Here is a 22,311-nt window from a genome sequence, read left to right as displayed (position 1 = left end):
TTTGGGGTTTTTTATGGTCAAAAATTATTTTTGGATAAATTTGTCACAGGTGTACCCGTTTGAAGTTTTTCGTGGTATTAACCCTTTTTTCAATAAGTTTTTTCGATTTTTTTTTCTTTTTTTTTTCTTTTTTCCTTGTTTTCAAAACGTGCAAAGGTTTATGATTAAAGTTCGACAAAAAAAAATCCGTTCAATTAAAAGATTTATGATTGAATTGGTATCACTGCAATCAATTTAGGAATTTTTTATACTTTTCCTGAGTCACTCGTTTATCGACAAGTTATATCGAGACACATGTCATCCTGTCCGGTGGCGAACGATTCTTTAGATTTCTTGATCAGTTTATCGACCGTTTGATGTGGACGTCGGAGTGGGAAGAGCTGTATTTCTCCGTAAATGGCCAATGAAAGCAACCGATTTTTGAAAAGTTTTCGAGGACTTATAGGATTTCGGGGTTGACAAATCTCCTCGCTCGCACCGCGCGACACGACGGTCTTCGTTCGAACCGTGTCACGTAATTTTCATCCAGAAACAAAAAAGAAAAAAGCAAAACCGTGTAATATAAGAGTAATAAGTCTGTCGTATTGGTCTTCCGATTTCCGGGCACAGCACCACTCCAACTCGAAGCGCGTGCCGCTCACACGCGCCCGACTTTTTGCATTTTGTTTATTTGTCTTTGGTATAAAGGCAATAACTTTTACCCGGTCAATTCTTTTTGAGCCACGAAAAAAAACGAAGGAAAAATTCTTTTTGGAGCTTTTTTTATTTTTATCTTTTTCGCTTCGATGCTGTTGGGGCAACTCGATGTCAATTAGAAAAATCCGGTCTTCGTTTTCTTTGAACGTTTCAATCCTCTTCCTTTCTTGACCATTCTGTAATTACTACTACAGTCACGAAAGTCCAAAAACTGTTAAGGAAGGGATTTCAAAAAATCGATGTTGACTGAGATTGAAATTACGTCTTTCTTAGAAAAGCCTGCATCCTTTATGGACCACACTAAATGAGGACTAAGCTCATATGAAATGTAATACCTTTTTTTTTTGTCAATTGTGAGTTTTGGAATGATTAATTTAGGATCAACATGTGTAAATGTCGAATTTGCCTTTTGAATTGGGAAGCACCTTAAGGTTTTATTTATTTTCCATTTTTATTCTTTTTAGATAAAACATTTAAATATAAAGAGAAAAATGGCCTAATAAGCGGATTTCGAGAAATTCGAAACAGTTTGAGCTTGCCCAATGAGTGGGTCTTATTGTCAAGCCAAGAGCAAAGTAATTGATGAAGATTACAAAGCCCTCCTCGGGTGCTATAGGACGACCCTCAATAAAGTTAAAAAGATCCTGAAATAGAATAGTACCCTCCATGTAGAGTTTCGACGAGCTTTATTTAATATTAAGTTTGTTAGATAAATAATTTTGCAGTAAATGCAAAGTATTTGAAAGTGCAAAATAATACGGTTATGCATGTGTATATGTGTGACATATTTGTTAAAACTCCTCCTCACATGTTACAAGAACTTACATGTGATCAAATAAGAAGTAACAAATAGAGAATTGGCAAATAGACCGAAAATAATAGGAGTTAATACACTAAATTACATGTGAAACAAAAAGTATCCCAACCCAAATTCATCGTCTACACATTGATGGCATCAACTATTCGTTTCAAAGATTACACGGTCAACAACATATATCAATATATCGCATCGAATTTAAACTTTCGATTACATCTTAAACAGACAAATATGCTTCAATCGTGGGTTTTTGACCTCTTCGAAGCACTATTTCAAAAATCCCCAATTAATTATCGACACAATATCCACCGATGGTATTGCCAGCATAGTAATAATACCGGCATTTATTGAAATGATTCTTGGAAAAAATTCTATCAGCTCTTTCATTTCAGAAACCCTAAAACCAATATTATACTTTTCCTCTACTATCAAGAAGGCGCGTAGGCGTGTCTTTCTTTTCTTTCTCATATTCCCGACCCAATAAAAAAAGGCTGGATCTTTTCAAACCCACCACCGTTATTCAAAGTTCAAACTCCTCTCAAGTCTCAACCCAATTCGCAAGAAAGAAGCAAGAGATTCTCAACCCATTTTGGCAAGAAAACATCCATCCATCGCGACCTCTCTTCCATGGCCAAGCTCTACAACAAGAAAGGCAAGGTCCACCCGTCGCCGCCCTCCGTCGCGGACCAGCTGGCCCTCCTCCCCGCGGCGATCCTGACCCTCGCGGCGGCCCTCGCGCCCGGCGACCGTGAAGTCCTGGCCTACCTCATCTCGTGCTCCAACCACACTACTAGCCGCCGGGGAGTCGGGAGCGACGGCCGCAAGAACGGGGAGCACGAATTTCCCGGCGAGGGGGACCACCCCCCGATGTTCCAGTGCGGCTGCTTCCGGTGCTACAAGAGCTTCTGGTCGCGCTGGGACGCGTCGCCGAACCGCCAGGCGATCCACGAGATCATCGACGCGTACGAGGACGGGCTGTTCCGGAGCAGAGGGAAGGGCTCGAACGCGAAGAAGAAGAAGCAAAGGAAGGGCCGGAACAGGGTTGCCGATTGCGGTGACGACAGAGCCACGGCGGAAAGAACCGCAACCGCGGAGGACGAATCGGGCGAGCAGGGGATCGGCGGCGGCGGCGGCGACGACGAAGCGGAGGCGGCGGCTGCGGCGGCCGGTGGCGGCGCCGGAGATGGGGAGGCGGGATCGGAGAGGGGGGCGGTGAGGAAGATCGCCAGTTTCATCGGGGAGAGAATCTGGGGTGCTTGGAACAGGGTGTAAAAGGTCATCTTCTTCTTCGTTCCCACCCATCTCGCAAAGGATGATTCATTCTTTTGGTTCCTGCTTCTCTTCCAGTTTCCGAACAATCTCTCTGTTCCCTGTAAATGACCGTGTTCATAACGGGGCCGCGTAGTGTAACTCTTTTTGCCCATCACTGGGTTTGGTTTCAGCTAAGTTTTTTGAATCTCAAGAGTAGTAATGTAACGTTTCCTCCTCTTTGCCAATTCGCGTCCTTCTTGATCGATCTTGTTCGAGCAGTCAAGCGAACCGCTCCGACATCGGTCTCGTCTGGTCGAGGATGTTCTTGAATTTCGTGGATTCTGCACTGCCATGTCGAGTGGAACGGCGGTGACACGTGTTGCTTGTGTTTGGTAGGAAAATGGGGAACGGTCAATATTCTGCAGCTAGCGTTGTTCAACCGCAGAGGACCAGAAAGAAGGCTCGCGGTCGTTTCTTTCGGTCGGAAAAGTTGACTGTTGTGGCATGAAGGATGGCTAGGGCGAGGGGGAAGAGTTAGTTCCCACTTGTTTTTTTTTTTTTTAACTTTATAACTGGTAATTGCGAAAAAGTTCCAGAAAATCGACTAGACTAGCTCACGGGCCCGAAGGAAAGATGTGAAGTAACTATGGAGGCCGATGTTGCATAAATGTCTGGTTCATCGGATATTGATGCCATCTAGACTTCCCTGTTGGAAAAGATAAAGTATTTTGCGTGGTGGATACACCATGTTATAGTGATGAAATGTCATCTTACTTTGCGCCTTGTGTGTATATCTGCGTACATGCATCTCACTTCCGATTTATTTTCTACACAACGTATCGACAATATGCGATACATTAGTTAAACAATATAGCTTCATTGAGAGAGAGATTTGAGCCCATCGGTTTAACCTTGCATCGATTCTTTTCTTTGAAAACTCGTCAAGCTTTGCTTTAGAAGCGCTTTGATAGTTCGATATTCGGTTGAAGAAACTCAAGTAAAGTGACTTTGAAGCCGAAGGAAGTGTTGGAGATATCTCCTGTTAATAAGTTAAAGGCTAGTTTGCGGGCGATGTGTAATAATTACGACTCAATTCGAACATTATGTAGAGGGTGTGGGACCTTTATATAGCTCTAAATAAAATCGCTAATGTTGGTTGTCCCTCTCTACTCTATTATTAACAAAAAAAGAAAAAGCCAAGGCTAATTTTTTTTTGGACATATCTAAGGCTAATCTATGTGTACATAAAATGAGAAAGTGTTAATTCATACGACATCATAAGAATCGATGCAAATCACAAGATATCTCGCCTCAACCAAACATTTCAATCAATTGGTCCAACTTTCCTTAATAAACAAAGTAGATTAACCACAGACAATTGTTGTCCAAATTTATCCAAAATATTTATAAAAAAAAGTGCAATAAATTGAGTGGTTGGTAGATTAATCAATTTGATGGTTCGATTAGTTTGAGGAATATTTGCCCAAAATAGACCTCACAAGAAACATTATACCAATGTCCAGTGGTAGGTCAATGGTCTTTCTCTCACTTGTTGTAACGATTTTGGAGAAGTTTTTAAGTCAAATTTTGGACAGAATCTATATAGATGACCGGTTCCATTCTTGAATCTCTATGCCCCGTGTTCTCATTTTTCTTCATAGGGTATACCAATATTTGACTTTAATGCTATCTTTTTCATGTATTCATTTTTTACCTCCGCTATCGGAATATTTTAATCCATATTAAATTGTCATCATCAAAGGATAAGTACCCATTAAGTAAGGTAAACAAAAATTATCCTTTTCTCAAGAATTTTAGTCAAGAAAAATTTTCAAAAAGTCCTAAACATATTGTATAGCGGCCAATTCAGTCCTAAACCTCTCGATTTTGCTAATGTAGTCCTAAACCTTTTGAAAACTTTTCAAATATGTCAATTTGGTCATAAACCGTATGATAACTCGCCAATTTAGTTTTAAATCTTCTAACGATTTGCCAATTTAGTTCTAAATTTTTAACGATTTTCCAATTTTTTCCTAAATAAATTAACGATTTGTCAATTTATACAATTGATTTAAGACTTTTTGGACAATTTTTCATTTTCTCAATAATTCTTTTAAAATGAGTGGGCTTGAGCGACTCGTTGGGCCAGACGCCCTTCAATTTCGCAAGCGGCCCACAACCAAAAGGGCCCATCACGCTTCCGGCGCACGTTAGCCTTCTCCGCCGCCAGCTTTCACGAAACTCTCGATTTTCCAATTCACGTCCCTCGAATCCTAAACTTCTCGATCCTCGCGCCCCGAACGGAGGACCCTCCCTCCGATCGATCCCCCCCGCCGACGAGATGGACGCCCTCTTCGACACGATCAACGTCCGGGACCTCCTCTCCGCCGGCGACGTTGGCGACCCGGCGTCCCCGCTCTCTGCCCCCGACCTCCGCCTCCTCATCCAGAGGCTCGACTCCCACTCCCGCGGCATCAAGTCGCAGGTCCAGTCCTACCTCCTCTCCCACCACGCCGACTTCTCCGCCCTCTTCTCCCTCTGCGCCGACGCCGCCTCGCGGACCGACGACGTCGCCGCCGAGCTGGGCGGCGTCCTGCGGCTGGTCTCCGACCGCCCCGTCGACGTCCAGATTGGGGAGGCCGTGTCCGAGATCGAGGTCAAGACGAGGGAGGCGAAGCTGAGGAAGGAGCTGCTGGAGCTGGTGAAGGTCATCGCGAGATTGAGCGAGAGGTTTGGAGGGGCGAGGGAGGCGCTGAGGAGCGGGCGGCTCAGGTTCGCCGCCGAAGAGATTAGGAAGCTGAAGTTGGCGGCTAGAGTTTGCGATGCGGAGGAAAAGGTTGCGGGGAGAGAGCCTGTGGTGTATGGGCTGTTGAAGGCTCAGTGGCACGAGTGTTTTGAGGAGGTGAATTTTCTTCCTCCCTTTTTTTCCCATTTTAATTCAAGATTGGTTGATAAGGGACTGGACTGAGCTCCTGAATTTGGGCTTTTGTTTCGTTGAAAAGCTTTTAATTGGTGATCTTTTGAGTTCACGATTGTCCTTTGAGAGATTTTGGATTTGGGTTGCTAGATACAAGAGCTTTTCTCGAGGTTTGTGGAAGATGCAGTCCGATTTGAGCAGCATTCTAACAGAACTCGGGTGAAATACCAGCTTAGTGTCGATGGAATTGCTGGGGTAGATTTCCAAGAAGTTTTGGAGTCAATGGAGGTGAGTTTGCGCTTATGCTTGAGTAGAATTTATGCAGTTCCACTTCCCATTGTAATCTTCAGATGAAGATTATATAAATTGGTGAAGTACTTTCAATTATGGTAGCAAACTCCTGCGGTAGATAGGAACTAGCCATGGCAAATGGAATCTCTCTATTTCTTAATGTATTTGGTTCGCTTGGTGGCAAGACACCATTTTTGCAAGTTCACATTTTGACATTGTTCATGTTCATTCTAGGTGGTCGGCCTTTTAGATTATGGACTTGCTAGAGTAGCTGATTTGATGATCAAGTATGTTATCACACCAGTCATTAATTCTGGATCGGCAATTGCTTTTGTAGAAGAATTGAAACAAGAGTCAGGAAAAATGACTGAGGCATTTTTGAAGATGGTGCAGTCTCCGGATCAGAAGGTGATTATTATGAACGTTTCTTATAGGTGATATATTGAGCCACATTCTCTGAATGCAAAAAGAATCTTCTTTGGTGAAGAATTTACCAACCCATGGTTTATTTGTTTCATTTGTTTATTTGTTCTTACAGATTGGAACTGTGGATAGCGAGATGATCTTTTCCAAGATTATTGAGATTGTTAAGTTTATTTGTGAATGCATTTGCTTCAAAAATGATTCGTGGATTCGATCTTTTGGAAGATTGACATGGCCAAGGATATCAGAGCTGATAATAATTAACATCCTCTCCAAGGTTAGTTGATTGAGCAATCAAATTGCCTTTGATACAGTCACTAACTATTCATGCTTGGGTGCTAGAAGTATGAAGTCATCCGGAGTTTGTGCTTGAAATAATCTCATGACTTGAAGCAATATAAGTTCTAAACTATTATGTCTACAATGGCATATATATTACATTCAGCAATATTGGTAAGATTATGAGGTGCTTGGCTGCAGTGGTGGGACATTTAAGTTTTTGTCCCTGTGACATTGGAAATAGGAAAATTCTCTGCCTCATCTAGCCGTTTCATATGTCAAATTATTTGTTCAGCTGATAAAACATTTGTTATGACAACGAAGTCCACCTTAGGCAGGTAAACCTGGACCTATGATATCCCCATAGCTGGTAAATTGCTACATTCTCCCTTTCCAGAGTTCACTCGATGTGGCTTGGAACACAAATTCTGCCAGCTGACAAAGTACCTCGTAATTGGGAACAGAGTCTTTATCCGAGTTCTTCCCATGATGTTGTGCTATAGCTTATGTGGTCATGCTTACTTTATAAGAATTGTCAATTGAAAGTTTCTTCTCTTCCGTCTCAGGATTTTATTTGTCTTATTTTACAGAGCACATTGATGTGAATTCTTGTCTGTATTTTGGTTGAGGCACTTTATATGAATATAGACACTGCCTCATAGATTTTAGAGCATGTCAACTGGCTTTTGACATCCTTAAGACTACTACTTTCAGGTTGTTCCAGAAGATGCTTCTGAACTTGCCAATTTTCAGAAGATCATTGAACTGGCAACTGGATTAGAGACAGCTTTGAAGGACTTACGGCTTATTTCATCCTCTGATAAAAAGGATGAAAGATTGAGCAATTTCACCGAAAATATTGAGGTTCACTTTGCATCAAGGAAGAAAAAGGAAATCTTAGGAAAGACCAGAAAGCTGCTTCTAAGTTGTGATTTTGCCATTCCACAAGTGAGATTTTTAAAATGTTCTACAGATATTTCATATTTGCCGCAAGTTAGCTTTTTCGCTGACATTTGTCTGGCAGGAATATACTAGGCAACGTCATTCACCAAAAGATGCTGAAATCACTGAGGATCCTTCTGCTCATGCTGTTGACTTACTTTTTCTGTCAGAGAAATGTTTGGTTTCTGAAGCTGCTTCTGGATTGATGAAGATAGTGCATGATACTCTGAAAGTAAGTAAAAACTGTGCATGATGTAGGATGAGACACTCGTGTTAAATTTTGCCTTACAAATATGTTCAAATCTAGAAAAAGAAGTTCCGTTTTACATGGCGGAACTATTGAAATGACCATTATGTCATAGAATATTAACTTGCCATGTCTTAGGCAAGTGCACTTTAATTACTTATGCTGCAGAAGTGAGGGTATACATGTAGACTTTAATTACTTTAAAACTATATTTTGCAGCAGAATTCTAATTGCAATATCTAACTGCTTTGATTGGTAATGTAAATACTTTAACGTTTTTTAGTGAATGTCATAAAGCTTGTTGTTTATCTTTATGGGACAATATCGTTGTTCCATTACTGTTCATAGTCTTAATCTGTGAGAAACATAACTCTCCATGCCTTCCATTTTGGTTGCCTAGCATTATATATGAAGGGTGCCAGTGGCACAAAATGATGGTTTTATTTTATAGAACAGAGAGAAACAAAGAAAATAGGATAATTGTGACTTGTGACCTCATGCAGGATGTTTGCTCATCGTCCACTAGAGTTGCGTTGGAACTGTACCATGCTGCAACGGATGCTATTCTTCTTTACGAGGCTATTGTTCCTGTCAGGGTGAGTGACATGACCAGCATATGCATAACTATGGTATTAACATGTGATATTGTTGTATATATACTAGAGTTTGATTTGATGTCTGCACTGGAAAATTTTCTTGGCTAATGATATAGAATGGTCAAGATTGCTGCTTTTCCCCCCTTGCCTGGAGTGAGTAATAATTTGTATTGTAATTAGATAAGAGGGTACAGACAAAAAACTCAACAGTTTCCTGCATGTTACTACATACATCTCTGTATATGATGTGATCTTGATGGTCACTTTTGGGTTATGAAGCAAGAAAGGCAGCTTGATGGCATCAACCAGGTTGCTGTTCTCATGCACAATGACTTCCTTTATCTTGCTCAGGAAATACTCGGCCTCGCATTCCAGGTAGGCGTGTATGAATCTGTTGGTTTCTAAGAGAAGTTTGAAAATTTGAGGCCTGGTGTGGTTTCCTTTTTTCTATGAATATCAACAAACTGCTTTAGAATTACTTGAAGAAGATTTTCTAATAAGATTGCCCACATTAAATGTGATGTTCCAGTACCGCCCTGACTTCCCAAATTCCATTAAGGAGCATGCTGTTTTTGTTCATTTGGCACCAAGATTACATTTGAAGGCGGAAGAAATGTTGCAACGACAAATTCAACTTGTAATTTTCAATTTAAAAAAGGTAAGACTTTCTATGTAGATGCACCTCAGTCATTTGTGGCAGGGTGAGATCCTTGAAGTTACCTGCCTCTGTTATTCTGGAAGTAACTTTACTTTTCACTCTTTGCTAATATTGATTATTATCAGGCCTTAGACAGTGCAGATGGATTCCAGAATACTCATCAAATGCAGCAGTTTGAATCTGCTAAATTCAGTATAGACCAGGTATTTTTGCTACAGGTTTTATTTTTCTGCTTCTGCTGTCTTTATCTCCTGGTCTGCATCTAATTCTTGTTAATTAGGTGGTTTTCAATCTAGAAAAAGTGCACATCATATGGGAGCCCCTCTTGCTGCCTTCAATCTATCATAAGAGCATGTGTCTTGTCCTGGAATCAGTTTTTTCCAGAGTCGCTCGGGACATACTCTTTTTGGATGATATGGCGGCAGAAGAAACATTACAGGTACTTAAGTTCTCGTTGGTTGTTTCTGCTGGTTTCTGCCAGAAGTGGTCTAATACATGATTCATTTCAGCTCCAGAGGCTTATATACCTGATGCTGGAAAGTCTGTCTGATTTATTCCACTCCCTGAATGCCATAGACCAAGAGGGACAGTCACAAGATTCCTCTTTACGCTCCCTTGATGATTTCATGCCATCTCTTCGTAAACTTCGTAAACTGGCAGGCATGCTCTCTTACGATTCTCAAAATTTTCTTCAAATTCGCGACCCTAACTTCTGTACTGCAAATCTGATTATTGTGTTTCATTCTTGCACAACTCAGAGCTGTTGGATATGCCTTTGAGATCCATTACAGCAGCTTGGGAAAGTGGTGAATTGGTCACTTGTTGTTTCACATTGCCTGAGGTACTATTTATGACGTATTCAGGCAATCAGTACACTTGTTAAGTCGCTGTTTTGTTTTACATCAAACTCTTCTTTGTAAACTGTTATGCTGTTTCGGTGTTAGAAGTACTTTAATCAGGAAGGGAAATAGCTGTGGGTTTCCACTATCTAATTGGAGTTTGTTCATTTTTCATACCATATGTGTATACTCCTGTTTTTGTTAGATTCTTCTTTGCCTTTTTGGTCAGATAATTCGTTGCTCTTTGAACATGCTTTATGGTGACATGTTTACAGATCAAGGATTTCATCAAAGCTATATTTACCGATTCGCCTCTAAGAAAAGAATGCCTATGGAGGATAGAAAATGCCAGCTTCTAAAAATTACTGGATGACTGCGTCCATCTGTTTTGAAGTCCAACTGAAAGAAAGGAATGAGCAGTCTTCTTTTTGGCTACAGCTTCATCATTAACAGCGTTCCTTCCTGGTATAAGCTATGCGGGATTACCTCGTGGTGTAAATTTCTTCTTTTTCTTTCTTTGGCTAGATTTTCTTTTTCTTGACATTCTGTTGAGGGAGTTTGAGGGAAGAAAAGGGCATACTTCTCGAGTCCGGAGGGATTTTTCTAGGGCCACTATGTTGTAAATTAAGATATATGGGTCCAACTTCCTGAGTTATTGATAGAGGGTCAATTAATGTTTTTCTAAGATCTTGAGATCCATCAGTGAATTCTGTTAATCAACATTGTTTGGATGTATTTATTTAATGTCATCTTATGGCATCTACAGGCATTGTCCACCAATTTGTTGCGGTTTGCTGCCCCAGTCTTGCATGCTCTTGCTAAAATTTACTCTTTTCTTTTTCCTGGTCCTTCATGCTCATTCAGCACATGACTTGAGAATTAAAATTGTGCTTGTGGCTTCCTGTACACACTAAAGTAATTGCCTTGCGACTATCTACCCGCTCACTGTTTTAATGGATCCACATAGATCTTCCCACAACGGCGGTATTTATTTGCTTACACTTTCTTCGGAGCACATGTCAACAGTATTACCATTGCTTTGGATAACATGTGAGACCGACCAAATCCTTGCATCTGAGTATTTTGTGTGTGCATGTCCGCTGGTACATAATTATGTACCGTCGCAAACATGCATGCACTTGTAAATTTCTACGAATTCGTTTAGGTGTGCACATGCGTGCATGTCCCTGAATTCGTTAGTCGAAAAACTTACAATTATCATGTGCAAGGCAGTAGCTGGTGGGTTGAAAAATAGAACTACGGATGTCTGCGTAAAATTGCCTATATCCCTAGCGTCGGACCCTTACTAATATGATGGTAGATGGCGTTTGAGAAATTCGAACTTTACATGTCCGCTAATGGGCTTCAGTATTGTCATGGGGTTCCTGGACAAAGCATGGTGCAATGCAGTTGATGTGAATTATCTGATTCCTGCATTCGTGCCCGTGTTTCATTGGCAACGTTGATTGGTACACGGTTGAAACCAATCACCGTCCTATGCTTCTCATATTAGCTTTACTCGGACAAATTATCGATCGCCTCTCCCATGCTTCTCATGTTAGCCTCCGCCTTTTACTCGGAACATCAAATATGCGAAAAAGTTGGGAGTTTAAGTTTCAGAGGCCAATCTAGTCATTCAGATTCCTTAGCTTCACCTTCACGTCCAATCCACTGCGCAGAGTTCATCGCCGGGTTCACTTTGATGTGGACGATCCAATCATGGAGTGCCTACATTGCAGCCCTGAGTCACTTCTCTCAGGCATAACATTCATCTTTAACTTACTCTTGCTACTGATTTTGTTAGTCACAGTTCATGTAGTGCAGCTTCTGATAACAACAAAACCTTTGCGTCGAAAGTGATGCACGATGAATCTACCTAGAGATAATAGATTGAAGTAATGATTTCCTGTTGTTTAAGGGACATTCAGAAGATTGCCGAAAATCACTAGACATTACTTCGTACCACTCAAATTACATCATACTAAATGGGACATGCATGTCGTAGATTTGCAGCAGACCTGTTTTAAACGCGCCAGATAGAACATTCCTATCTGCACTCATCTCGCTAATAATCCATACAGAGAGAGAGAGAGGACTAACTTCTATCCTAAATTTGTATACATAGTTCTGTTCCACACTCAGTGAAGGCGGAAGAAGGCCATTACAGGCTCATATATGACCTGATTCGCATTCACGCCAAAGACGAAATCGGCATGAGCATAGTCTTCCCTGTACTGGATCACCAACTTGTCCCCGTCATGATCCTTGAGGCAACCAAGCAAGACTTTCACATCATCAGGATCGGCAAGCAGGTCTTTCCCTCCATAGCTAAGGTAAAGAGGGAGATCGTTCGGGATGCTCGTCATGTTATATACAGGAGGAGTTGGCTGGCCATAGTGGTTCATGTTATCGTCTTCGTTGCCGTAATCGAACATTTCTATGGTTCCGGTCCTGATCACTGCTCAAGTACAGAGATCGCATAGGAAAACGTTTTAACTATGTCCGTAGCCATGAGACAATAGCTACAGAATCAAAGAGGCTTACTCTGGGCCAAGTGGATCATGTTCTTTGTTGCAGTCGATTGCGGTTCATGAGCAAGGAAAATATCCGACCTAGAAGAATTTAAGCAACAATTCTGGCCTACAACATATACCAGTGAAAACCGGCCGTCAGTGAAAGGCGAAAAATACAACTTGAGGACATTGTCTGAAGGCAGTGGACACCAAAACTCGGATTACCTGTAAAGCCGGACATCAAGTTTGAACAGTCATTGCCTGGTATGTTGCATATTGCTTGTATAAGATTGTTCACAGCGTCCCTGTCAAATTGACACTAGCTTCAGACTGTGTGATTCTGGTTTTAAGCTAGAGGGTGAAAGAAATTAATTATACGCACGACATCGACATATTTGTGATCACATAGCCCCATGATTGTGAATTATACTCACCCTTTAGGAATGAATTGGTGGAGACCTAACCAGTAAACGTCCTGGTAAAACAGACCATTGTTTAGTAAGCTTCCTGCTGAAATTATCACTCTTCATTGACAAATTTCTGTTCTTTATAAAAAGGGAAAGAGGATGATATTAGTTTAGGTTACTTCAGCTAGGAAGATCTGAGCAGCACTTCTTGCGAGCGGGGAGGGCATTTGATTCATATAGGCGATCGGGCTAAGCAAAACAGCTGATCTTAGCATGTTCACCAATTCCTTGTGGGAGAAGGCGGCCAGCGCAATTAAAGTTCCCTGAAATCAAATTTACCACAGTATTATGTTTTTTCAGCAATATAATAAAGATTTTTAATTGCCACGAACTTGACGCGAAGATCGAGCGAGATTTATTCACCAAGGAATGCCCAACATAGTGCATATTCTGGCCAGTGAGTCTGCGCACGTGCTGGAGTACGGCGGGCATGTCATGAGCAACTAGTTCATCCCAGGACCACTCCCAGTATGCCTGAAGTACAGAAACTAAAATGTTACTTAATCTCACCGATTGAAAGCGGTTCAATAAGAAGTTGAGTTAAGCAGTTGCTCGGAATGCAACAATCTAGATTCCGGGCCTTTCATATACTCGAGACTGAGGACAATCCGTTTTCTTTTAACAAAGAAGTGGGGGATTTAGAGTAAGCCTGTCCATTGCAGAGAATGGAATTAATAGTAGGAAATTCTAGGAAGTGACTTGCGAACCGGATCACTAGGACTGAGAGACGTGTGCTGGAGGCTGGAAGTAGTTCCACGAGAGTTGGATAGCCATACATCGAACCCTGCATCTGCCAATATGAATGCCAGCGACTCATCCGGCAGGTTCATCAACCATGTCACGGCATCCTGTCAAATGTCATTGAAAAGCAATCTCTCTATCAGTTGTAAGTCTCAAGATTGTAAGTCTCAAGATTGCCCTTCTTCTGCCACATCCACCAGAAACGAATACATGCTTTATAATTGTCTGAAACCCATTAACACGTGATCTAAGAAAATTTCTTGCACGCACCACGTGCCTGGTGGTTCAGATTCATCACAGATGGTAATACATGTACGATTAATGCTCGGCCCATCACATGCTGCAATAGATGTGGCCGGCTCCAAGCCAGAAATTTGTTTTGCTTATAGGTTATCTCGTAAACAGGAAAACAGAAAAATTTACACATTCAGTTCATTTCGTCAAGTCCTTGTTATGAATCATCGGTTTGGAGCTACTGACCATCATGAGACCATGTTGTAGAAGAACCGGAGGCTTATAAGCCAACCGACCCGACCGTGATGCTGGAATCCTCTGAAGGCCGAGAATGTAACCATCTTTCGTCGTCACCTGAAACCCATGTCATCATTAGTTCAATCAAATCCAACGTGAATGAAATAAAACAGAATATGATATGAAATAATTATAAGTGTATTAACTGTATGTTCTTGGCAAGCATAGCCTTGTGTGACCACCAAAGATTTGCAGATACCATCAGTAGCAGCTGAAGATCTGGTGGAGTAGAGCCTCGCTCTTCCCGCTGCAACCGAAGCCACGCAAAATAGAAATGTCGCAAGAATCAGCTGAACCTTAGTGTTAGCCATAGCCAACTGCTTATTTTCTATATCCAAATGCCCCATTTATTTATACCATGCAAAGTCCAGACAAAACAAATGAAGACAGAAGAAAATGGTTGCCTACAATATAGGCTCGGTGCTTGAACTGATCAAATAAGAAGGGAAGATGTGTGGGGTCTAATGCTGCGGGCTTGCTCTTTTTTTATTTTTTCACTCTCCGTTACTTCTACGATGAAATTTGTTTATTCTGCTGCCCATGCCTCGTCATGAAGTCAAATTGGGCAATGATAAGAACTAGGAGATAGCTCGAAATCTGCAGAATCAATGTGAACGTGGGAAGAGAAGATGTTGATATGTAGGCTATTGAAAGACTAGTGTGCAGATAATGTTAAAAGAGCACTCGATTACAAGACAAATCTAGAGTAATCTTTTTTGATTAATTATTCCATTTCGATGAGCTTCGTGCAGAAAAACGGTGTGAAAATGCAGAACAGGATGCGGTACGCAGACGTTCTTGAAAGTTAAATTGAGGCTGTAGCTACACAAACGCGGCCTATTGTTGTTGGTAAGATATTTCTGGTTTTATAGTAAAAAACAATGCAAAAAGGAACCCTTTTGAATGATGTTGGACTCTGAAGCTGACAAAAGAGTTTGAAAAAGATATGCATGAATATTTCTGTTTTGTGCTGAGATGAATTAGAACAGGTCTTGGGTATGAGAAAGTCGATATCATTCTCGGTCCCATTACCCGATTTTTCATTTAGGCTTGATTTTGATAGAATACAAGTCATTTATTAACTTTTCTCAGATCGTTTAGGTTTGTCGTGTCTGTAATAAAATTTAATCTGCCCTGAAATTTTGCAATTTGCCTAGTCAAGAGAATGATCTAGCACTCTTTATTTTAATGTTGCGAGGAATATACTGCAGATATAAGTCCACAAGGAAACAAGGGAACGTGATCAACATCAAACAAACAAGATGATTTGCTTACCAACCAAAGTTAATTAAGTAGGCCTAGATTGAGACCAGGATCAATCAGTCATGTTGGATTAAACAAGAAACTGTGTGGCATAGATGCTTAATGACTCCACCACTAAGGTTGGTTTATAGACTTTTGTAAGATCACACTGAGGAATGAACCTAAGTCAGACAGTCATCCTGTATGTTCCTGTTATTGTTTCCTCAAGCATTCAACCGCTGACCGATAACAAACAAAATCAGACAACAAATCTGAAGAATCTATAATTTTCTATAAACATTCCCATTGTCATTAAAGTTACGTAGTTCCTTTTTACAACATTACAATCACAAGTTTCTACCAAAAAGAATCTTTGAAGAACGGGCTTTCCTAAAAGTACATCCTCATTGCAGCCTGAGAAAGGCCAGCAGAGGATCATACACCACTTCTTTAGCATTCTCTCCCATTACGAAGTCCGCGTGAGCGTAGTACTCTCTATATTGAATCACTAGCTTGTCCCCGTCATGGTCCTTGAGGCTGTCGAGCAATAGCTTCACGTCGCGCACGTCCGACAGAGCGTCGGCCCCGCCATAGCTCAAGAAGAGGGGCAGATCATTCGGAATGCTCGACATATTGTACAGGGGAGGCATCGCCTGCCCATAGTGCTCCATGTTCTGGCCTGTGTCGCCATAGTCATACATCAAGATTTTTCCATCTCTAACCACTGCTCATTTATCATGAGGACAAACTATAGGTAAATAAAGATTTATTTTGGCGACTCAAATGCAGTGTATAACTTTACAACTGAAGAACATCATGATTTAGCCCTATTGGAAATTCGTCCACTTACTCTGAGCCAGATGGATCAAATTCTTCGTCGATGTGGGTTGAGGCTCATGGTCCAGAAAGACATGTACTATGGTGGAGTTCAGACAGCAGTTTGGGCCTATAGATGTTCGAGCATGCTTTCAAGTCAATAATGAATGTCAAATAATCTTGAAAGTGTTTATTCGATCCATATACTTGAAAATACAAAGATTTTAACTATATAGTTGATTGAATGATCAACCTCTTCATTTTTAAAAACACATGGATATAACTCGTTAGTTCTCTTCGCACAGGTAAAAGGTTTATCGAAGAAAAGAGGCGCTTGTTGCACCAAAAGCATGACAAATATGGGGCCTTGGAAACTGATAAAATTGAAGGGCGTTCAGTTTAATTTTTGTGGAACCATTTACAGATCAGTCAACACATGATGAACATATACTACCTGTGAAAGAGGTCAACATGTGAGTGCAGTCAACTCCGGTTTTCTGGCAAATATCTTGCAGCAGCTTCACTACCGCTTCACTGTATGCTCAAGAGAAGACAGATCAGTATTCTCTCTGAACATATTCTGCCGAAATTTCAATGTTTGTCTTGGAACAATATTAACAAATAAAAACTCGATAGAATTAAATGGACAGCAACCCGACTACCAATAACTAAAACTACTAGGAGAAAAGGCCCCTCCTAAGTGGTCTCAATATCGAGTGATACCGGTGCATCTTGGCTTGGTCTATCTCTCGGAATAGTTTCTAATGAGAATGTTCCCATGGATGCGATATGCACAGTTCTTTCTCTGGCCGTCTACTTGGTAGCCTGGTAATACTTACATTTAATGTAGTTTAGTAGGAAGTCTAGACATTTTACTTGCAAATGTTGCAGGACAAGTTGAGGCACTACGCTTCTTACACTATCTGCCAGAATGATAAGGGATCGAATCAGATTGTCTCACCCTCTCGGATCAAATTCATCGACGCCCAACCAGTAAAGAGCCTGTCAAGAGGAAAAAAGTGAGAGATTCTGGTCAAGTTTTATCAGTTTAGCCTCTCTGCCAGTACCGACAGAAAATGGGGTATTTACCTCAGCTAGGAAGTTTTCTGCCGCACTTCTTGCAAGTGGAGAGGTCATCTGACCAACATAGGCGATCGGACTAAGTAAAACGGCCGATCTTAACATGTCCAAAAGTCGTTCCTTGGAGAAGGCGGCTAGAGCCATCAAGGTCCCCTGCAAGAAAACACTCAAGTTGCTGATAAATACTTAAATCTGCACCCTGGTACAGCTTCTAAAACAAGTCTATTTCGAAATTGAGCGGAACCCACCTGGGAGTGGCCAACATAGTGCAGTCTCTGCCCTGTTTGATCGTACACGTAGTTGAACACAGCAGGAAGATCAGAAGACACCAAAGTATCCCATGTCCAATCCCAGTAAGCCTACAAGGAAAGAATGGACTGTTCATTAAAGAAACATCGGAAGGCCAAAGGAGAACCCGGTATTGAAGGGGGAAATGTTCATTACCGCATCATTAGGACTAAGTGACGTGTGTCCACGGCTATATTTGGTTCCACGGGTGTTAGCGATCCACACATCAAAATTATTATCTGCTAAGAGGAACGCCAGCGATTTGTCCGCCGGCAATAGCAGCCACGTTTTTCCGTCCTATCACCAAAACACAGCATGTTATGTCTCTAAGAAATAAAGGATCTTTTTGGTCAACCTATCTTGCGCTAAATTAAATCAACAAGATCCTAATTAAAACGCTATTAGCTGCTAAATTGCCAACCATGAAGACCCCGTGCTGTAACATTACAGGAGGCCTGTCGCCAGTTGTTCCGCCTGATTGTCCCGCCATAATTCTCTGCAAGCTCAGGATATAACCATCCTGTGTTGTTACCTGAAAAATTATGCAACTTACATTAATCATTTTCATGTTATGTAGTCACTGCAAATGGGGAATCAAACCGTCAATATGTGATCAAGTAAAGGGAGTCAGCAAATTACAGTATGTTCTTCACAGCCATAGTTTTGGGGCTCCACCATTAATTGGCAAATACCATTATCATCTGCAACTGCGTCCAAGCTGGACTGGGGCCGCTGATTTCTGAGTGAAAATGGTTTTGTTCTCGCTGCCGTGGCTGATCGACAGAGAAGAGTCAGAAGAAGAATAATCGTTGCTAAAGCATTCGCCATTTTACTCCTTTCAGTGCTTAAAAAACACTCAGACGCTAGCCATTTATACAAAGGTGAACTAGCATCCAAACGGGATGTAGCATCTATCGTCACTTAAACCTCGTTTGACAACAGTCTAGTTATGGTTCCATTGAGGCATCTTCAAGAAAAATCCCAGGATCGCTCTACATCCCTTGATGATGACTAGGCGTAATCCGTCAAACATGTTGGCCAATTCATGTAAAGTACCAAAAGCTACAGTTTAAAGCTTTCTGTTGTCTGATAACCCGAGGCTTAAAATATAGCTCCAAAAGATTCCATAGGAAACTGAGACTGTCGCCTTCACATGGAAAAATTTCTCCAAAAACTTTGCAAAACAGCATAGACATTGCCGAGAAGTTAGTCCATTTGATGCGATCAAAATGGAGTGCCTCAACACCAATGAAACTCCATCGATGGCATCTTGTAAAGCAGAACTTCCTTATTCGTCCATGTAACGACATCAAGAGGGAAACATTGGCATAGCGACACGAATAAATTCATCTAGCAAAAGGTGTTTAGATGATCAAAAGATCACATTAGCGTAAAGACACTAGAGGAAATAGGACAAGGAAGAGATTCAGCTACCGAGGTGATTGTTGCCAAAGCCACGTTTCTTGCAAGTACAAAAGGAGTGTCCAAGTCATTGCATACCAGACATCTACTATGAATAAATTGAAATGGAGCATCCATGACATAAGAATCTAAAACTGGCCTGACATATATACTGATCATCGTTCTGATCATAACATGTAAGACAAAAGGTTGCTATGACCTGCAGGAGATTCCTCCATTAGGCTGTGGTGAACTCCAAGCAAGGAAAACACACTGAAGAATAATAGATCTTGTCTTGTGCCTAATGCCTGAACCTGAGAGCTCTGACTGTTGACAGAGTTGGGTGACTGCGGACCTCAGTTCACATTTGGAGTTCTGTTACTAAAACCAGATAGCCGAATCATAGTGCAGCTCCATCCATACACACAATTAATGGTCTATATCATAAGAACCGATTCGCCCAGAGATGTTGGGTGTTGGGTTCAGTTATCTAGATCATGGCTAACCGTCTAGCCCTTCAATTGGTAAAAACCCGCTTGCATCGCACTCCGCCAGATTTGATAGTCCAGATTTTCCCGCTATACCCATGAAAGAATGGTTCTTCCAGAGAGTCATGAGCGCAACACCAGCCAAAAAAAAATTGTAGTGATTGAATCACCTTCCGGCTTGAGTCGTATTCATGTCGCTGTTACTTATGTTTATATCAGTTTAGATGGATTGCCCAATACCTCTCGTACAGTGTTTATCACTTACAATCCCTCGGAAATAATCTTTCGATCTTTCAAAGGAATTCTCAAATCTTACCGCAAGATTCGTTGGCTTTAAACACAGACGGGTCCTTTCATGGATGCAACTCACGGTTACCCCTTATACTCAAGAAAATTCTCCACGAATATGAATGGAAGCCACCAAGCAGATCACATTCTGCACATAGATGGCATCAACACAAATACCACCTCTTGGATAACATAAATTTTTAAAGTGCAAAGAAGAAACTTTCTTCAGCCGACTCCAACATTGGATTTGGAAATTGTCTTGTTTTCTAAATAGTTAATACCACGAAAAACTCCAAACTTGTACGCTTGTGACAAATGTACCCCAAATATTTTTTTGACTATAAAAAAAAATCAATAGCTTTGGTTTTAAAAAAATACGGTAAACATCAATGGATCAAGTGTTTCTGTAACGAGTCGTTCCAAGGTTCGGACAGCGACGCGTTGGAACGCCAATTGGGAGGAGGAGGAGGAGTGATTGGCTTGATGGAAGACTTCGTTAAGGAGGACAAATATGAGGACACACGAGGGAAGCATGCAGAGATTATGCTGCGATTCTCGTTGACTTTGTCTAATCTCATATCTTTTTCCCGTCCACAATCACCCGACATTTTTTCCGTTTAATTGAAAGAAAATTATTTTCAAGAAAATATTTTTTGACTTTTTGGTATTTTGACGAAGGAAAACTAATCGATATACAAAAAACGTTTTTCATGAATTTGAAAACGACAAGCTTAGATCGGAAGAAAACGACTTCTCCTTCTAATAATAAGAAAATGAATTACCCTGGATCACCAAACAAATAAAAGCTAATTTCTTTGAAAATGATTTTCATGGAAAACATTTTTCTTTATCATAAAGTTTTCAGTGAAATAAAGATATCTTTAAAGTGTGTTTGTTTCGCGAAAAATGAATAATTTAGAAAATATCTTCCTAAAAAAACCCAAACTGATACACATGTGACAATTTTACCCCGAGCTAATTTTTTGACCACCAAAAACTTTAAACTGGTATACCTGTGACAAATTTACCTTCCGTTAGTTTCCGTTAAATTTTAATGACAAATTGCTAAGTTTGATGACGGTGATAGTTGACGGATATACCAGTTTGGGGTTTTACCCCTTTGTTTATCACAAGTTTATCAATTTGTGATTTTTCGTGATATTAATCCAATTTAATTGAGGGTAAATTTATCACAAATATATCAGTTTGGGGTTTTTGGTGGTCAAAAAATTAATTTGGGGTAAATTTGTCACAGATGTACTAATTTAGGATTTTTGTGGTCAAAAAATTAGTTTGAAATAAAATTGTCACGCAAGTGTACCAGTTTGAGGTTTTTCGTGGTATTAACTCTTTTCGAAACCTACTTTACATGAAAATACCTTATCTTCAAAGTCTTGTGCACATGGTTTTGAACCTTTAGAGGCGTTCAAAATAATTTCAAAAAATTTCAAAATTTCTCCGCATTAACTATACTAATTCATGCAAAAAAATTAAAAAAGAATAAGAAGCCAATAGGTAACATCTCGCTGACAGCAAACCAGACCAAACAGTAACATGCCCCCCACAATGTGCCGGACAATTACATCAGGTCATGTGAACAACAGCCGCGTAACTTAAGGGTCTCTAGGTACGTTGAGTTAAACTTCTCGTTTCGATCACTCAGAAGCAGCAGCAGCAGCAGCAGCCCAGACCAATGTAACCTTGAAATGGCCTCCAAAAGAAAAAGCAAAAGAGGAAATGGCACGATGGATCATTATTACGTTCACCCGCAGGTCAGGGCTCGGATGTGAAAAAAAGCCTCCAAACCCGACAGTGAAAAGCGAACGCCCGTACAAAGCATCCCCCCCTTCTCTTCTCCTCCTTCTCCTCACCCTTCTTCTTGTTTTGGAGAGAATCCTATGGTTAAAACCAAGGTACCCGGCACTGTTAACTCCTCTCTTAAGATCCGAGTGGACACTTTTTATCTCTTTTTTTTGGACACTTAACAGGCACACAGACTGTCAAAAATGAAACCAGATTCCTCTTTCCCCACCCACTCCCTCGATACTACTAGACACATCACCAGTCACCACACAGATAAGAAGTCTCACAAAAACCTCATTTCAACACCCCACACATAAAAAAAGTCCTAAACTCTCATTTAATTGTGAAAAACAGATTGAAAAAAAGCTTTTAGACACATGCACGAACCACTAAAATGGGGTCCTTGAGTTGAGTCGTTCTTCAACGGTTGAAATCTGTTGCGTTTCGATTCTATAACTAAATACTACAGGGGCATTGAGCATAAAATCAACCGGTAAAATGTGCACAGGATTAACAAAAATTGCCCAAAAGCAAATATTTGCCCCTGCCAGAATCTTCCAGTGGAGTCTGTGCTTTAAATAAAGAACAAAAGGAAAAGAAGCAAAGCATGCACAAACCCTTTGCTTGAGCAATGGATAGCTGCAGCGTAGAGTAATAAAGAAAAAGGTTAGGGAAGAGTGCAGAGCCTCGGAATGCG

At 40.9% G+C, this 22,311-nt stretch overlaps 4 protein-coding genes across 6 annotated transcripts; 2 read left to right on the top strand and 2 right to left on the bottom strand.

The window, feature by feature from the left end:
- The first annotated feature begins 1,998 nt into the window (after nucleotides 1-1,998).
- Nucleotides 1,999-3,555, top strand: LOC115680612 (uncharacterized). 2 transcript variants are annotated; one of them, XM_056321465.1, is made up of 2 exons: nucleotides 1,999-2,779; nucleotides 3,161-3,555. In XM_056321465.1, exons 1-2 carry the CDS (start codon nucleotides 2,141-2,143, stop codon nucleotides 3,191-3,193), a joined length of 672 nt encoding a protein of 223 aa, XP_056177440.1. In that variant the 5' UTR covers nucleotides 1,999-2,140; the 3' UTR covers nucleotides 3,194-3,555. The 2 variants fall into 2 exon arrangements, with proteins under 2 accessions (XP_056177440.1, XP_030460290.1); XM_030604430.2 differs by lacking the exon at nucleotides 3,161-3,555 and having other exon boundaries at nucleotides 2,002-3,009.
- Nucleotides 3,556-5,021: 1,466 nt separating this feature from the next.
- On the top strand, nucleotides 5,022-10,736 carry LOC115680737 (centromere/kinetochore protein zw10 homolog). 2 transcript variants are annotated; one of them, XM_030604570.2, is made up of 14 exons: nucleotides 5,022-5,666; nucleotides 5,832-5,969; nucleotides 6,207-6,380; nucleotides 6,511-6,672; nucleotides 7,389-7,622; nucleotides 7,699-7,848; nucleotides 8,367-8,459; nucleotides 8,739-8,834; nucleotides 8,989-9,117; nucleotides 9,243-9,320; nucleotides 9,398-9,556; nucleotides 9,627-9,777; nucleotides 9,876-9,958; nucleotides 10,232-10,736. In XM_030604570.2, the coding sequence occupies exons 1-14, from the start codon at nucleotides 5,106-5,108 to the stop codon at nucleotides 10,313-10,315; spliced, it is 2,292 nt and encodes a 763-aa protein (XP_030460430.1). In that variant the 5' UTR covers nucleotides 5,022-5,105; the 3' UTR covers nucleotides 10,316-10,736. The 2 variants fall into 2 exon arrangements, with proteins under 2 accessions (XP_030460430.1, XP_030460431.1); XM_030604571.2 differs by lacking the exons at nucleotides 9,876-9,958; nucleotides 10,232-10,736 and having other exon boundaries at nucleotides 9,414-9,556; nucleotides 9,627-9,713.
- An 836-nt stretch (nucleotides 10,737-11,572) lies between these two features.
- Nucleotides 11,573-14,632, bottom strand: LOC115680757 (triacylglycerol lipase 2-like). The gene is made up of 9 exons (XM_030604590.2): nucleotides 14,355-14,632; nucleotides 14,158-14,265; nucleotides 13,644-13,784; nucleotides 13,300-13,410; nucleotides 13,056-13,199; nucleotides 12,904-12,944; nucleotides 12,695-12,774; nucleotides 12,501-12,596; nucleotides 11,573-12,414 (listed from the first exon to the last, which is right to left on the bottom strand). Exons 1-9 carry the CDS (start codon nucleotides 14,553-14,555, stop codon nucleotides 12,095-12,097), a joined length of 1,242 nt encoding a protein of 413 aa, XP_030460450.1. The 5' UTR covers nucleotides 14,556-14,632; the 3' UTR covers nucleotides 11,573-12,094.
- A 1,091-nt stretch (nucleotides 14,633-15,723) lies between these two features.
- On the bottom strand, nucleotides 15,724-18,462 carry LOC115680627 (triacylglycerol lipase 2-like). Its single transcript, XM_030604445.2, has 9 exons — nucleotides 18,274-18,462; nucleotides 18,056-18,166; nucleotides 17,791-17,931; nucleotides 17,595-17,705; nucleotides 17,356-17,499; nucleotides 17,228-17,268; nucleotides 16,721-16,800; nucleotides 16,301-16,396; nucleotides 15,724-16,174 (listed from the first exon to the last, which is right to left on the bottom strand). Exons 1-9 carry the CDS (start codon nucleotides 18,460-18,462, stop codon nucleotides 15,855-15,857), a joined length of 1,233 nt encoding a protein of 410 aa, XP_030460305.1. The 3' UTR covers nucleotides 15,724-15,854.
- Nucleotides 18,463-22,311: the final 3,849 nt, after the last annotated feature.

This window comes from Syzygium oleosum, unplaced genomic scaffold, assembly GCF_021117445.2.
Source record: "Syzygium oleosum isolate NSW1041296 unplaced genomic scaffold, Sole_v2.1 Sole_v2.23, whole genome shotgun sequence".
Classification (NCBI taxonomy): Eukaryota; Viridiplantae; Streptophyta; class Magnoliopsida; order Myrtales; family Myrtaceae; genus Syzygium; species Syzygium oleosum.
This window is presented reverse-complemented; position numbering and strand designations above follow the sequence as displayed.